At 52.8% G+C, this 13,150-nt stretch overlaps 1 protein-coding gene across 8 annotated transcripts in view; it reads right to left on the bottom strand.

The window, feature by feature from the left end:
• PARVB (parvin beta) overlaps positions 1–13,150 on the bottom strand; it is a 144,795-nt gene that overhangs the window by 68,628 nt on the left and 63,017 nt on the right. For all 8 annotated transcript variants that reach the window (XM_034948616.3, XM_034948618.3, XM_055105428.2 and 5 more), the window contains 2 exons: positions 6,539–6,628; positions 405–475 (listed from right to left, as the gene is read on the bottom strand). In XM_034948616.3, coding sequence (XP_034804507.1) covers positions 405–475; positions 6,539–6,628 — 161 coding nt within the window. The remainder of the gene's footprint in view (positions 1–404; positions 476–6,538; positions 6,629–13,150) is intronic.

The raw sequence follows: 13,150 nt of genomic DNA, 5'->3' as shown, positions 1-13,150 counted from the left end.
AGTGGCCAGGGTGACCCTTCCTGCTTTTCAGGGTTAAATCTGAATCTAGACCCCACCAGGCTCCAGACGGAGTTCCAACTCCATCTGTAAGGTACTACACTAGCTCACGCCAGCACTCATTCCTAATCCTAAAATCCCCTCCTGCCGAGCTCTGTCCAGCAAAGAGTTCACAAGACTGGTCGTTAAAGCCCCAGCCGAGCAGGGCACGTGGGAGGCGCTTGGCACTTCGGGCTGGATCCTCCCTGCCATCCTCCTCTGCCAACATGTCTGCCCACCTTCTCATGCAGCACCAACATCCCTTTCAGGAGCCCCGGGTTTAGCTCCCTTTGTCCATGAAAGCCTTGAACCCCAAAGCCAAGTCCTTGCCCTAAGAGGAAGATTCCAACCAAGACGGAGCTCCTTACCTTGACCAGTTCCTTGAACTTGGGGTCTTCCTTGGAAGTGGGGTCAATCATCGTGCGCTCCTCGTTCTCCTCTGCCAGGGACAAAAGGAAGTCACGGTCAGCGATTGTGGGGGTGGCAGGGACACGGGGAACCAGGGGGAGGCCAACTCATCTCTGACAAATGGAGAAGCAGAGAACCCAGCACTAGGGGAGGGTGACTGCAAGGAACCGCCTTCTGGAAGGTGGATGGGGCCTCCTCCCGCCTTCCCCTCTTCTGGAAAGGGATGAAGTCAAACTCATCATTCTGCCCGGCCTCGCTCCTCCCAGACTCCGCCAGCAGCTGGTCCAAACCATTTCCATTTTTCAGGAGAAATAAGGAGAGAGCAGCATTCACAGGGCATGAGATGCCTCCCCTGGCCGGAATCTGGTATGTGGGAAAGCTTCAGGCACCAGGTAGTTCCCTGTGGCCACTATTTATAAATACATTTGAAGAGTTTGGATGGTTATAATGAAATGGAAAATGTTTGGTACATTCCGTGGAAAAGAATCAATATGCAATGTTGTATGTAAAATAACATGCAGAAAAAATATTGAGAGATAAATAGCAAAAAAAAAGGTGGGGGGGGGGATGATGTGTAACAGCAAAATGTGCTCATCCTCATCCTCTTTCTATTTCTCTACCTGTTTGCTTTCCCTCCACGTTTCAGCCTGGATCCCACAGACATCAGGCAGCCAGCCGAGCCCGTCATGGAGGACAGTGCCGTGGAGACAGTGGGGAGGCGGGACTGCGGAGGGGGCACCCACAAAGGCTAGGCGTGCTTCACAGCAGAAATGCCCAGCACCACACAGAAGCCAGCAGGCGCCGAGCACCTCTGAACACACACAGGGAAGGGCAAGGGGGTCTCAGGCTGCCACACTGTCCAGCTCCGGGACCTGCACAGAGCATGGGTCGGGTGGGGCCCAGGTTCCACTCACCGGGAGGCTCTATACCACACCTCTCTCTTAAAGAGGAAAAAAGGCACAAGAGGGGCTCCAGGCAGAAGCCAGTTACCCCCAGGACATGCAAGTGGAGACGGCCAGGACACAGTAGAGACCAGGGTCCCAGAGCCCAGACAGGCTCCCATGGGGCTGGGGACACTGACCATGTCGGTCAGAATGAAAACAGCTTTGAAGCTGAGCGTAAGTGGCTCATGCCTACAATCCCAGCACTTTGGGAGGCTGAGGCGGGAGGATTGCTTGAGCCCAGGAGTTCCAGACCAACCTGGGCTACATAGTGAAATCCCTGTCTCTATTTTTAAAAATAAATAAAATAATAAAATAAAATAAAATACAAAAGGAAGAAAGAAAATGGCTTTGAGTGAAACTTTGCTGCTGACACGGATGTGATGCAACTTCCCGGCAGCAGAGTGTAAACTCTGACAACATGGAGAAACTAATTTTGAAGTCATACAGATCTGATGCCTGAGAAGGACACTCCAGGTAATGTGCAGGGAGTTCTCGGGAGTCCTGATGATATCTCTGCAGAGGCCTCCGCAGCCTCCCACTCCTGCTGGGATCAAGGCCGGCGTCCTCCATGTGGCCTCCAAGGCCCCTCTCCCGCCTCATTTCCTGCCCTCCTGATGCAATCTGCTCCAGCCCATCCGGCCTTCCCTCACTCCTTGAAGCCTTGCTGCCACCTGCCCTGAGCCTTGGCACCTGCTCCCGCTGTCCGACACTCTCTCCCTGGCCCATGTTTCCTTCACCCTTCAGACCTCAGCTCCCCAGCTGAGATCCTTGAGCCCGAATGCCAAATCTTCCAAGCTCTCCAGCCCCAAAGAGGACTTTGTGTGCCTGTGTGACCCATGTCTGAGACCCCTTCTGGACCACCCATCTCAGGCGGGCAAGGAGCAGGGCCAGGCCGTGAGTCCACACGTGTATGGGAGGGGGTGCAGGACGGAGAGTGAGCAGGTCACTACCCAATCCCAGCCTTCAGAGAGCCCGTTTCTGGAAACATCCCCTTCAACCCACACTAAAAATCTCAGCATTGCCCTATCTAGCATGTCCCCACACCTTGCTCTCGCTGAACTGAGGAGAAGCAAGATTCGGGCCCGCCCAGCTCATGTGGCCCCCACAGGGAACTCGCTGCTCCCTCCTGAAGGCTCTGAGCCCGCGTCTGACCCCGGACTGGGCAGCATGCCATGGTGGCTCGGATGTCCCAGGACTGCGTGCTTCTTGAGGGGTCCTGCCTCAGTCGGCGGGACCACTGAGAGGAATGGGGCGTCTGACCCAGAGACTGTGAAAGGTGGAGGACAGAGATGCCGTTTCGAGGCTTACTGTTACCAAACACTTTCTCAGAGGCATCTCCGGTCTTTAACTGTCCCCGTGGGGTAGCTTTCATTCCTGACCCCGCCTAGAGGGGAACAGTGGGCCTGAGAGGGTGGACGGCAGGCCCCAGGCAGGCAGCTGTGTGTGGCAGTGTGTCCGTGTCTGCAGATCCCGCCGGGATCTCCTGGCCACCTGGTGAGGGTGACAGTGGGCCAGAATCAGAGGCTCTGCACAGACCAGGGAGCAGCTGCGTCTCACGGGGCAGGGGCCTGATTCAGAGCAGGCGCTTGCTCCAGATGAGAAACACCTCTGTATCTGGGGGCTCCAGAGCTCACAGTCAGCCCTTGCTGCCTGTCAGCATTCACGACCTGCTAGCCTTGACCGGGGACCCTGGACATGAAGCCCCTGCAGGCCACTGCACATCATGGCCCTCAGTCTGCTACAGGCTGCTCACGCGGCCTAGAGGGGAGCAATTCCCAAACCTCAGTGGGCCCCGGAGTCACTGCAGGCATGTTTAAAGCAGAGGGGCCTGGGCCCGCACACTCCCATTTGGTAGGTCTTCGGGTGGCCAGGAACCCTCACTGCCAAGTGCCCTGGGACTTTCTGACATCCTGCATTGAGAAACAGGACTCCAGGGACTCTGGGAGAGAAGAAAAGGGCTGTGAGAGGCTCCTTGTTTTTCCTAAAAGGAAGCTGAGAGCAGACACCAGCCGCCATGCCATCTCTGAGCTGTGTGACTTTAGTGGTCGCTAAACTGTGCCATGCTCCTCTCGGTGGCTCCAAGACTGAGGCAGGACCCCTCGAGGAGCCCACAGTCCCGGGACACCACAGTGGGTACAGCAAGCGCTGCCCCGTCCAGGGGGTGCCGGGGGGTCAGACATGGGCTCAGAATCTTCAGCAGGTCTGGGTCCACACAGGCTAGGTGGGCCTGGATCAGGTTTCTCTCCACTTCAGTCAGAGGAGAAGCAGTGCCCAGAGGCCAGGGTGGTATCTCTGTGCCAGTGTTTTGTGGGAACCGAGCCCCCGCCCTCCCCACCTTGTGCATCACAGCCAGCTGCAATAAAACGTGCCCAAGGACAGGGACCTGTCCTACTCACCTCTGATGAGGGCCACCATCTTCACTGAGAGGGTCTAGAGCAGGGGGAGGAGCCTAGCTCTGGGGGCACAATGCCCGGGGTTCAAGACTTTGGCACTTACTAGTGATCTCTGTGATCTTAGATCTGTGCCTCAGCTTCCCCATCTGTACAATGGGGATAATGATACAACCCACCTCACAGGGTCACTGAAGGGACTGAGGAGTAGAAGCATTCACAGTCGACCCCCAATATTCGCTACAATGATGACATTTATGAGCCCAAAGGATATGAAATATACAAAGAGGACTTCAGAAAGAATCAGGTGCTGTGCAAATATTCAGTGAGTGAGTTCAATTATTATTATTTTTTGAGACAAGGTCTCACTCTGTTGCCCAGGCTAGAGTGCAGTGGTGTGATCTTGGCTCACTGTAGCCTCAACTTCTTCAGACTCAGGCAATCCTCCCACCTCAGCCTCCTGAGTAGCTGGGACTATAGGCGTGTGCCACCATGCCTGGTTAATTATTTTATTTTATTATTTTATGAGATGGAGTTTCATTCTTGTTGCCCAGGCTGGAGCGCAGTGGTGCAACCTTGGCTCATTGCAACCTCCGCCTCCTGGATTCAAGCGATTCTCCTGCCTTAGCCTCCCAGGTAGCAGGGATTTCAGGTGTTTGCCACCACACCCAGCCAATTTTTGTATTTTTTAGTAGAGACAGGGTTTTGCCATGTTGGCCAGGCTGGTCTCGAACTCCTGACCTCAGGTGATCCACCCGCCACAGCCTCACAAAGTGCCGAGATTACAGGCCTGAGCCACCGAGCCTGGCAGGGCCACTCTCTTCTAAGCGGAGGGAGAGAAAGCCCCGTGGACGCTAGTGCAACCTCAGGCAGCATCACCAGCTCTTGCTTTGGGTCGGTTGGCGGCTGAACTTGCATCAGCGTTTCTTCTCCATAAGCTCTTGCTGGCCTGGCCTCGTCACAGAAACCACAAACAAGGGATGAACCGGGACTTCCCTTTGAACCAGGGTTTGGAAATAGGCGGAATGTTCCATAATCGCCTTCCAGATCAGCTGGATCCCAAAACACACTTTAAGGAAAATGTGTCTTGGCTGTTACCCATTACATCAGGCAGTGAGCGCAGGGGCCTGGGCCACTTGGCAGGGCTCACCCTGCAAGCCCAGGCCGCGGGCAGCTCTGGCCGGCCCAAAGGGAAGAAGCATATTAATTGTGTTTTGCATTTTCTTTTTTTCTTTTTTTTTTTTTTACTTTGAGATGTCTCGCTCTGTCACCCAGGTTGGAGTGCAGTGGTGCGATCTTGGCTCACTGCAACATCCCAATCCCAGGTTCAAGCGATTCTCCTGCCTCAGCCTCCAGAGTAGCTGGAATTACAGGCTAGCCACACTTGGCAAATTTTTGTATTCTTAGGAGAGACGCGGTTTCGCCATGTTGGCCAGGCTGATCTCAAACTCCTGAACTCAAGTGATCCGCCCACTTTGGCCTTCCAAAGTGCTGGGATTACAGGCGTCAGCCACCGCGCCCGGCCTGTTTTCTGTATTTTCTGGTGCTTGGCATCTTGGGGCCTTGCTGACTCTGGAGAGACTGCACCTCCAGGGTGAGCTAATTCCTAGAGATGGTAAACCACCCTCTGTGAGCACACCTTTCAAATGTAAACCACTCAGAGCCTGAGCCCCAGAGCCCAGAGTCCCCAGCCACCTCTTTCCTTGGGCTCTCACGGGGCTCCTACACTCCCAGCCAATATCCTCACCCTAATCTCCCCTGGCCCTGGTGACATGCCACGCCACGCCACACCATACCATGCCACGCCACGTGGTGTGGAAGAAGAAGAGTCTTCTTACTGAGAAGACTCAGGACAGCTCCTGCACCCCAAGGCCCAGTGAAATGATTCCAACAAGCCAGGCCTAGGCCTGTTGACCCAGCCTTGCCCTTCAGAGAAAGCCACAGTAAGGGTGTTGGGGCCAGGCGCAGTGGCTCATATCTGTAGTCCCTGCACTTTGGGAAACCGAGGCAGGAGAACTGCTTGAGCCCAGGAGTTGGAGACCAGTCTGAGCAACATGGCAAGACCCCATCTCTACAAATAAATTAAAAAGTTAGGTGGGCGGGGTGGCACATGCCTGTAGTCCCAGCTACTCAGGAGGCTAAGGCAGGAGGATCACTTGAACCTGGACGGTAAAGGCTGCCATGAGCTGTGATCATATCACCGCACCCCAGCTTGGGTAACAGAGTGAGACTCTATCTCAAAAATATATATACATAAAATATCAAATAAAGGCATTAGCCCTGCTCCTTCTGCCTCTGCCTCACACTAGTGCTTTCCATGTGGCCTTCTGTGGCATGGTGTGGTATGGTGTGGCGTGGCTTGGCATGGTGTGGCGTGGTGTGGTGTGGCATGGCATGGCATGGCGTGGTGTGGTGTGGCATGGCATGGCATGGCCCTGAGTGGCCTGCTACACCTCCTTTCAGAACTATGAGTTTAACAAACTATCTTTTCAAGTCAGTCTTCTCCCAATCTGTTTGCTTCACCACCTGAATAATAAAACTTACATTTTAAGACTAGGGCAGAAACCCTTAATGAAGGACTTGCTTTTCCCAATGGACTTTTCTAAAGATGACCTTGAGCTAAGAACTTAGACTCCCAAATGCCCCCAGCATCTGATCAAGAGGCCAGATCTATCGGGCTCCTCATTGGCCTCCCCAAGACCAACTTAGTGCCACGGAAGCTCAACTGTCTCAGGGCAGGGAGCGGAGGAACCCCCGTACCGAGCTGGGTGTCTTCAGGGTGAACATCCGCCAGGGCAGGGGACATCGGTGAGTTGATGGCATTCTTGCCTTCTTCCTGCAGGTCACTCACTGTTGAGCAAAAGGAAAGAAAAACCAGGTTAGTATACACGGAGTGCCGTGGCCTCACATGTTGGCTGTGGACGCAGAGAGAAATCAATTCCTGTTTTTTCAGCATTTAACAAACATTCCTAAAAGGTCTGTTGCCCAGAAAGAGTCAGAGGGAAAAATGCTCCGAACCAAGAATACATTTTGCAGTTCCTCCCCACCCCAAATATTTCCCAGGTCTTGCTGAGCTCTGCCAGTCTGTTTTCACTGCCCTTTGAAAATCATAACTAAGACACCAAAGCTTCCAGATGCCTCCAGATGCTTCCAGATCTGACCAAGACTGCTGAGGCAGACAAAGCATGGACCACAGCGATGGGGCATGAGAGAGTGGGGTTGCCTTCCCTCTGCCGGGGGGCTGCGTCCTGAACCACGGACTCAAGATGCTAACCCCCTCCAGTCATGCATACAGGTGAATCTGGAGTTTAAAGTGGGGTCACTGGTGATGGCCACATTCACAGGCACAGAAATCTGATGGAACACCCAGGTCAGGATGGCTGGAACATGCAACAGAATCTAATAAAGAGAGCCAGAGGCTCCAAGTCAGAAACACCATGACCTCCTGTCTCAAGGGAGTGCTGAACAGTTACAGGATCTGGAACGCCCAGTGATTAGGGACAATCCCAGAACCAGAAACGACCCCTCATCTCCCTGCACCAGTGAGACCCTGCAGGCCTTTCAGCCACATCCACCAGGAAGGAATACCCACCCACACAGACACCAGGTGCCAAAACCCTTGCTTCTGTAATGTCACGCTTTCTCCACAGTCACAGCCTCAGCCTCTGCTGCATGTGAGACTCCAGGTTCCAGCCCCAAGATGCATCCATGGTGCCGGGTGCAGGTAGGGCCCTGGCCACTTTCATGGCACTGGTGGAGGGCCGCTGGGGAGCAGTCCCTGATCACATGCTGCAAAAGTACCCAGGCCAGTGTGCCCGGAGCTGTACCTCTTTCTCCATGAAACAGGTTCAGAAGTAAAACGGTATTTCCTCTTTTAACACCAGAATCACCTCGAACCTTGAACACCTCTAGCTCTGGACATCCAGCCTCCACAGTGGCAGATGATGGAACAGCAAGGGGGTGTGGCATGATGGCTTTGGAGCAGCAGGCCAACAGGGCCCCACTCATGCTGGCCGTGAGACCCCAGGTACATCCCACTCACCTCTCTGCACCTGTTTCTCCATATGGCATTTATAGGTAATACTGTAAAAATGCCAGGGCCTTTGGAAGGGCTGAATGTAACCATGAATGTTGAGCGTCCAGTCCAGAGCATGGCACGTGATGGGCTCTTGGGACACGTCTGTGGACCCAGCCTTCAGGACGACACAACCTCCATCCTTCATAAGGACAATGGCAGCAGGGCCCAAGGATGCCAGCTCCTCTCATGTCAGCAAAGGCCGATATTCAGCTTCTTAAAAAGCGGACCCTCTTTTATTCCCATTTTCATAGCTGCAGGACTCAAAATAGCCCAAAAGTAGAAATAACCCAGGTCGGGTGCGGTGGCTCACACCTGTAATCCCAGCACTTTGGGAGGCTGAGGCAGGTGGATCACGAGGTCAAGAGATTGAGACCATCCTGGCCAACATGGTGGAACCTTGTCTCTACTAAAAATACAAAAATTAGCTGGGCGTGGTGGCGTGCGCCTGTAGTCCCAGCTACTCAGGAGGCTGAGGTGGGAGAATTGCTTGAACCCGGGAGGCGGAGGTTGCAGTGAGCCAAGATCACACCACTGCACTCCAGCCTGGTGACAGAGCGAGACTCCATCTCAAAAAAAAGAGTGGAAATAACCCATGTTTCCGCACATGGAATTTATAGGTAACACTGCAAAAATGCCAGGGTCTTTGGAAGGGCTAAATGTAACCAAACCATGAACATCAAGTCCCCAGCCCAGAGCATGGCACGTGATGGGACTCTCAGGACGTGACCGTGGACCCGACTTCCAGGACAACACAACCTCCCTCCCTCATAAGGACAATGGCAGCGGGGCCCCAGGATGCCAGTTACCCACTCCCCCGACGGTAATATATTTGCATTTTAAACAGGCACCTTATCCTAGAGGACTGCCTGATGCAGGAGTATCAGAGCCTAGGTACAGGTTGGGGTTAGGAAGTTTTTTGATTCGACAGAACCTTCTGGCACTGCTGCAGTCACTGAGTCTTGGCATTTGAGAACACCAGATGAATGAGTAAGCAAAATGTAGTCCACGTATACAACGGAATATTATCTAGCCCTAAAAAGGAAGGACATTCAGACCAGGCTACCGCATGGGTGAACCTTGAGAATGTTCTGCTCAGTGAAATAAGCCAGACACAGAAAGTCAAACACTGTACAATTCCACCAATAGGAGTCCCTCGAGTAGGCAAATGCATAGAGGAGAAAGCAGTCTGGTGGCTGCCAGGGGCAGGGGGAAGTAGCAAATAGAGAGGTAGTGTTGAATGATGGCAGAGTTTTGGTTTGGAAAGATGAAAGAGTTCTGTGGGTGGGTGGTGGTGATGGCTGCACAATGAGAACGTACTTAATACCAGTGAACTCTGCTCTTGAAAATGGCTAAGATGGTAAAGTTTACGTTATGCCTATTTTACAACAATTTTTTTAAATAGCAAAAAAAAAAAAAAAAAAAAAAAAGCAGGCCCTCTCCAGGTAACCCACATTCCAGCCGCGAGCCAGCCTGGCTGCCGCACACACTGTCCTCCACGCACAGCCAGCATCCTAAGGGAAGATCCAGGCACCACTCATCCTTGAATTTCCAAAATCCTTAGCTTAACTCTACACCAGCAGTGGACAAATGTTAAATACCTTCACAGGGAAATGATACAGACATAGAGTTTTGAGACTCCCTCTGCCCCACCTCTCTAAAAATAATCCAGAAGAACCCCCACAGGTCACCCAGATCAGCTGAGAAAACAGGGACCAAATTTCAGCAAGTATTTGTACCACATGACGAGTTACAAAGAGAGTTGTAACCAGCAGAGAGTCTTAAAAGGCAGAAAGGAAACAGGGAAAAGTGATTTTTCACAGAAATCCTTGGGAATATGATAGCCCTGGAGCACAGGGGGTCAGGGTGGAAGTTCCATGTCCTGGCTGGCATCATAGGAGGACACAACAGAGGCAGGGAGGTCCCGTCCAGCACAGCTGCCTGCAGTGCTCACGCTGATGGCAGAGGAAGAACAAAAGACCCAGTTTCCCTATGTGTGGAGGATTACACAGGTGGGCTATGCCCGTGAGTCCTCGTGGCAAGGCCCGAGAGCTGGCACTGCACCCATGTGCCTGGGCCTGAGGGGTGGGGAGGGAGACCTCGGGGCAAGTGGTCAACGCTTCGAGGCAGCCCTGCTCACCTGATTTCAAAAACACAGAGAGGGAGGAGGAGAGAAGCCACATTTTGAAAGCCTAGAAATTGGGTCATATCAAAACAGAGATTTCCACACCGCCCTTGAACATCAAAGATGACACTAAACAGGGCCAGGGATTTTGTGACCTTAATAAATGAGAAACGCGCTCACGAACACCGCCCAGGGCCTGTTCAGCAGCGCGTTCTGAAGGGGCTGGTTATGCACGATGGCCTGAGGGAAGCAAAGACTTCGGGGACCAGGAGGAGGGGGGCACAGGCTGGCAGACCCCTCGGTTGGCAGGAGGAGCCCAGGCCTGTGGCCACAGAGCCCCAGTCCAAATCTCGCATTGCGACTTGCTGGTGTGTGGCTTCGGGGAAGTCCCCTCACCGTACTAAGCCTCAGTTTCCCCATCTGTAACACGGGGTGGTGGGAATACCAGCCTCACAGGAACTTCCTCACATTTCCTGAGGAATAAGGGGAACCGTGAGCACCCACACATGGCCCACAAACTACTCCCTGCAAGTGGGAGAGGCAGCTGTGGATGTACAGGGTCTCTGTGATTAGGCTCCAAGAGAGACACAGACTGGAGGAAGAGTGACCACAAGGCAGGCAAGGTCCCCCATTCCACAGAGAAGCATGGAGGGCTTCCTGGAGGAGGCAGCAATTGAACTGGCCTTGAAATATGGCCAGGCTAAGGAAAGGGCCTTTGGGGCTCTGTACAGAGTGCAGTGGAGACAAACCACAGCCAGCATGTCCAAAGCTGAACCCCATGAAGGTTTGAGGGATGCCCTTCTGGGCCTTGCTATATTTTGCAGCCTGGGTTCCCTTATGGACACAGCTCCTTTGCAGAAGAACTTGCAGCCTGGATCTGATCGTCACCTTCAGAGGATCGGTGTGATTTTTGGAAGGAGGGGCTCCTCTCACACCCTTGGCTTCCCCCCTCCCCCGACCCCCCCGCCACCTGAACGGTGCCAGTTTAGTGGCTTTCAGTGAATCCCAGGAATGTTTTGGTTTTTAAAGTACCGGTCTACTTGCCAGAAAGACAAACCCTTCAAAGATGTGAAGTGCCGGCTGTCTTCAGTCACAGAGAAAGATCTGCTGGCCCGGGTGTGCTGGCCCGGGTGTGCTGGCACAGGCGCGCTGGCACAGGCATGCTGGCATGCATTCTCTCAGTGTCTGGAGGGTGTGGAGGGTGTGAGCTTCCAAGGGACTGGGGCTTGATTTCATGAGATGGGTGATTAAGGGAAAAAGACCGCCTTGTGCTTGTTTTCCTAAGTGTCTGCATTGTTCTAAGATGAATGTCTCTGTCCACACGAAACCCAGCAGCCAGCCACGAGGGAGTCGATGCCAACTCGTTCCCACCGCAGCAGAGTTCACCTACAGCACCATGCTCTGTGGCCTGCACGGGGGGCCAGGTAGGAAGAGAGAGACAGGAGGGCATTTGATAGGAGGAGGGCCCCTTGGCACACTGTCTCTGGAGACGGGCACTCCTCACTCAGCCCGGGATGGCAGAGTGGGAAGTGCAGGCTGCAGTCACCAGATCTGAGTTTTCAAGAAAAGCTGGAAATGTGGGGTTTGGTGTGGAATCTCCCCATTTATAAATATGAGCCATTAATTCAAATTTTGTGGGCCAGCCAGAGGGCACACAACCTCGGATTACAGGACATACTTGTCCAACCCATATTGCTGACTGTCCATTGGAAAGGGGGAGAGCACCACTAACATTTCCTGAGCACCTACCACGTGCAGGGCATCTTCCATGCCAGCCATTCACCTTGTCTCCTAACGAGTCTGAGGGAGGCCGGGCATGGTGGCTCAAACCTGTAATTCCAGCACTCTGGGAGGCCAAGGTGGGCAAATCACCTGAGGTCAGGACTTCAAGACCAGCCTGACCAACATGATGAAACCCTGTCTCCACTAAAAATACAAACATTAGTCAGGCGTGGCAGTGGGCGCCTGCAATCCCAGCTACTTGGGTGGCTGAGGCATGAGAATTGCTTGAACCTGGGAGGTGGAGGTTGCAGTGAGCTAAGGTTGTGCCACTTCACTCCAGCCTGGGCAACACAGCGAGACTCCGTCTGTCTCAAAAATAATAACAATAATAATAAATAAACAAGTCTGTGAGGGAGTGGCTGGTCCTGTGCTGTTAGATGTGAAGCCCCAGAGTCAGGACTAAAGCCAGTTCTACCTGATCTTGCACCTCACTGTGCCCTACTAAATCCTACCTACCTTCAACCTCATCTTACTGGCCGCCTCCTCCAAGAAGCCCTCCTGGGTGTTCCCCTCTCCCCAGCTGAAGCCACACAGCCATGTAACTATCTCCTTCCCGAACTTGCCTTCCTGCCAGTGCCAACCCAGTTCCTGCACATAGTAGGCCTTTTAATATATTCAAGGAGCAGCACAACAGAGAGCTTAGAATCCCAGAGCCAGGCTGCTGGTTTTGGATCCCAGCTTGACCACTGACAAGGTGTGTGATCTTGGGCAAGCTGCTTGACGGCTCTGTGTGCCTCAGTTTCCATCTGTAAAGTGGGGCCTAACACACCTCAGAGAGATCACAAAGATTCAGGGAGACACACCCTCGGCACAGTCGCCAGCATGCAGCCACCCCTCGGGAAGCGTCAGCTTTGAGTAACTATAATGGTGGAATATGTGCGGCTTCCAAAGCCTCCACCCAAAGATTGGGCAAGGTTTAAAAAAAAGAAAAAAAAAAAAACAAAAAAACACCATCGTTCCTGATTTGGAATTACAAGAACATAAAAGGAAAGAAAGAGAATCAAAAACTAAAAGCATGTCATCAAAAGCCTGCCATTTATACCTCAGGCCAAATGCGAAAGTTCCATCTTTGATTTTTTTTTTTTTAATCTTCTTCTTTGTATGGTTGTATTTATTTATTTATGCCCAGGCTCTTTCCCAAAAAAGGATTATCAGGCAGCTTTTTTTCCCCCTTTTGATATTATTAGGAAAACAACTTTGAAAGCAGGCTGGTTTAAAGAACAAGGTTACCTTAATGGAGAGAAGAAATCTGAAAACACAAAGGCTGATCAGCTTCTTGCTCCACTAGGAGAACCAGGGCAGGACATGGGGGATGGCAAGGCGCCCCTGCAATCATGGGCCCAAGAGCCTCACTGGGGGCTTGCCTGGAGGGTCTGGCCCAGACACAAAG

Source organism: Pan paniscus, chromosome 23 (genome assembly GCF_029289425.2).
Source record: "Pan paniscus chromosome 23, NHGRI_mPanPan1-v2.0_pri, whole genome shotgun sequence".
Lineage (NCBI taxonomy): Eukaryota > Metazoa > Chordata > Mammalia > Primates > Hominidae > Pan > Pan paniscus.
This window is presented reverse-complemented; position numbering and strand designations above follow the sequence as displayed.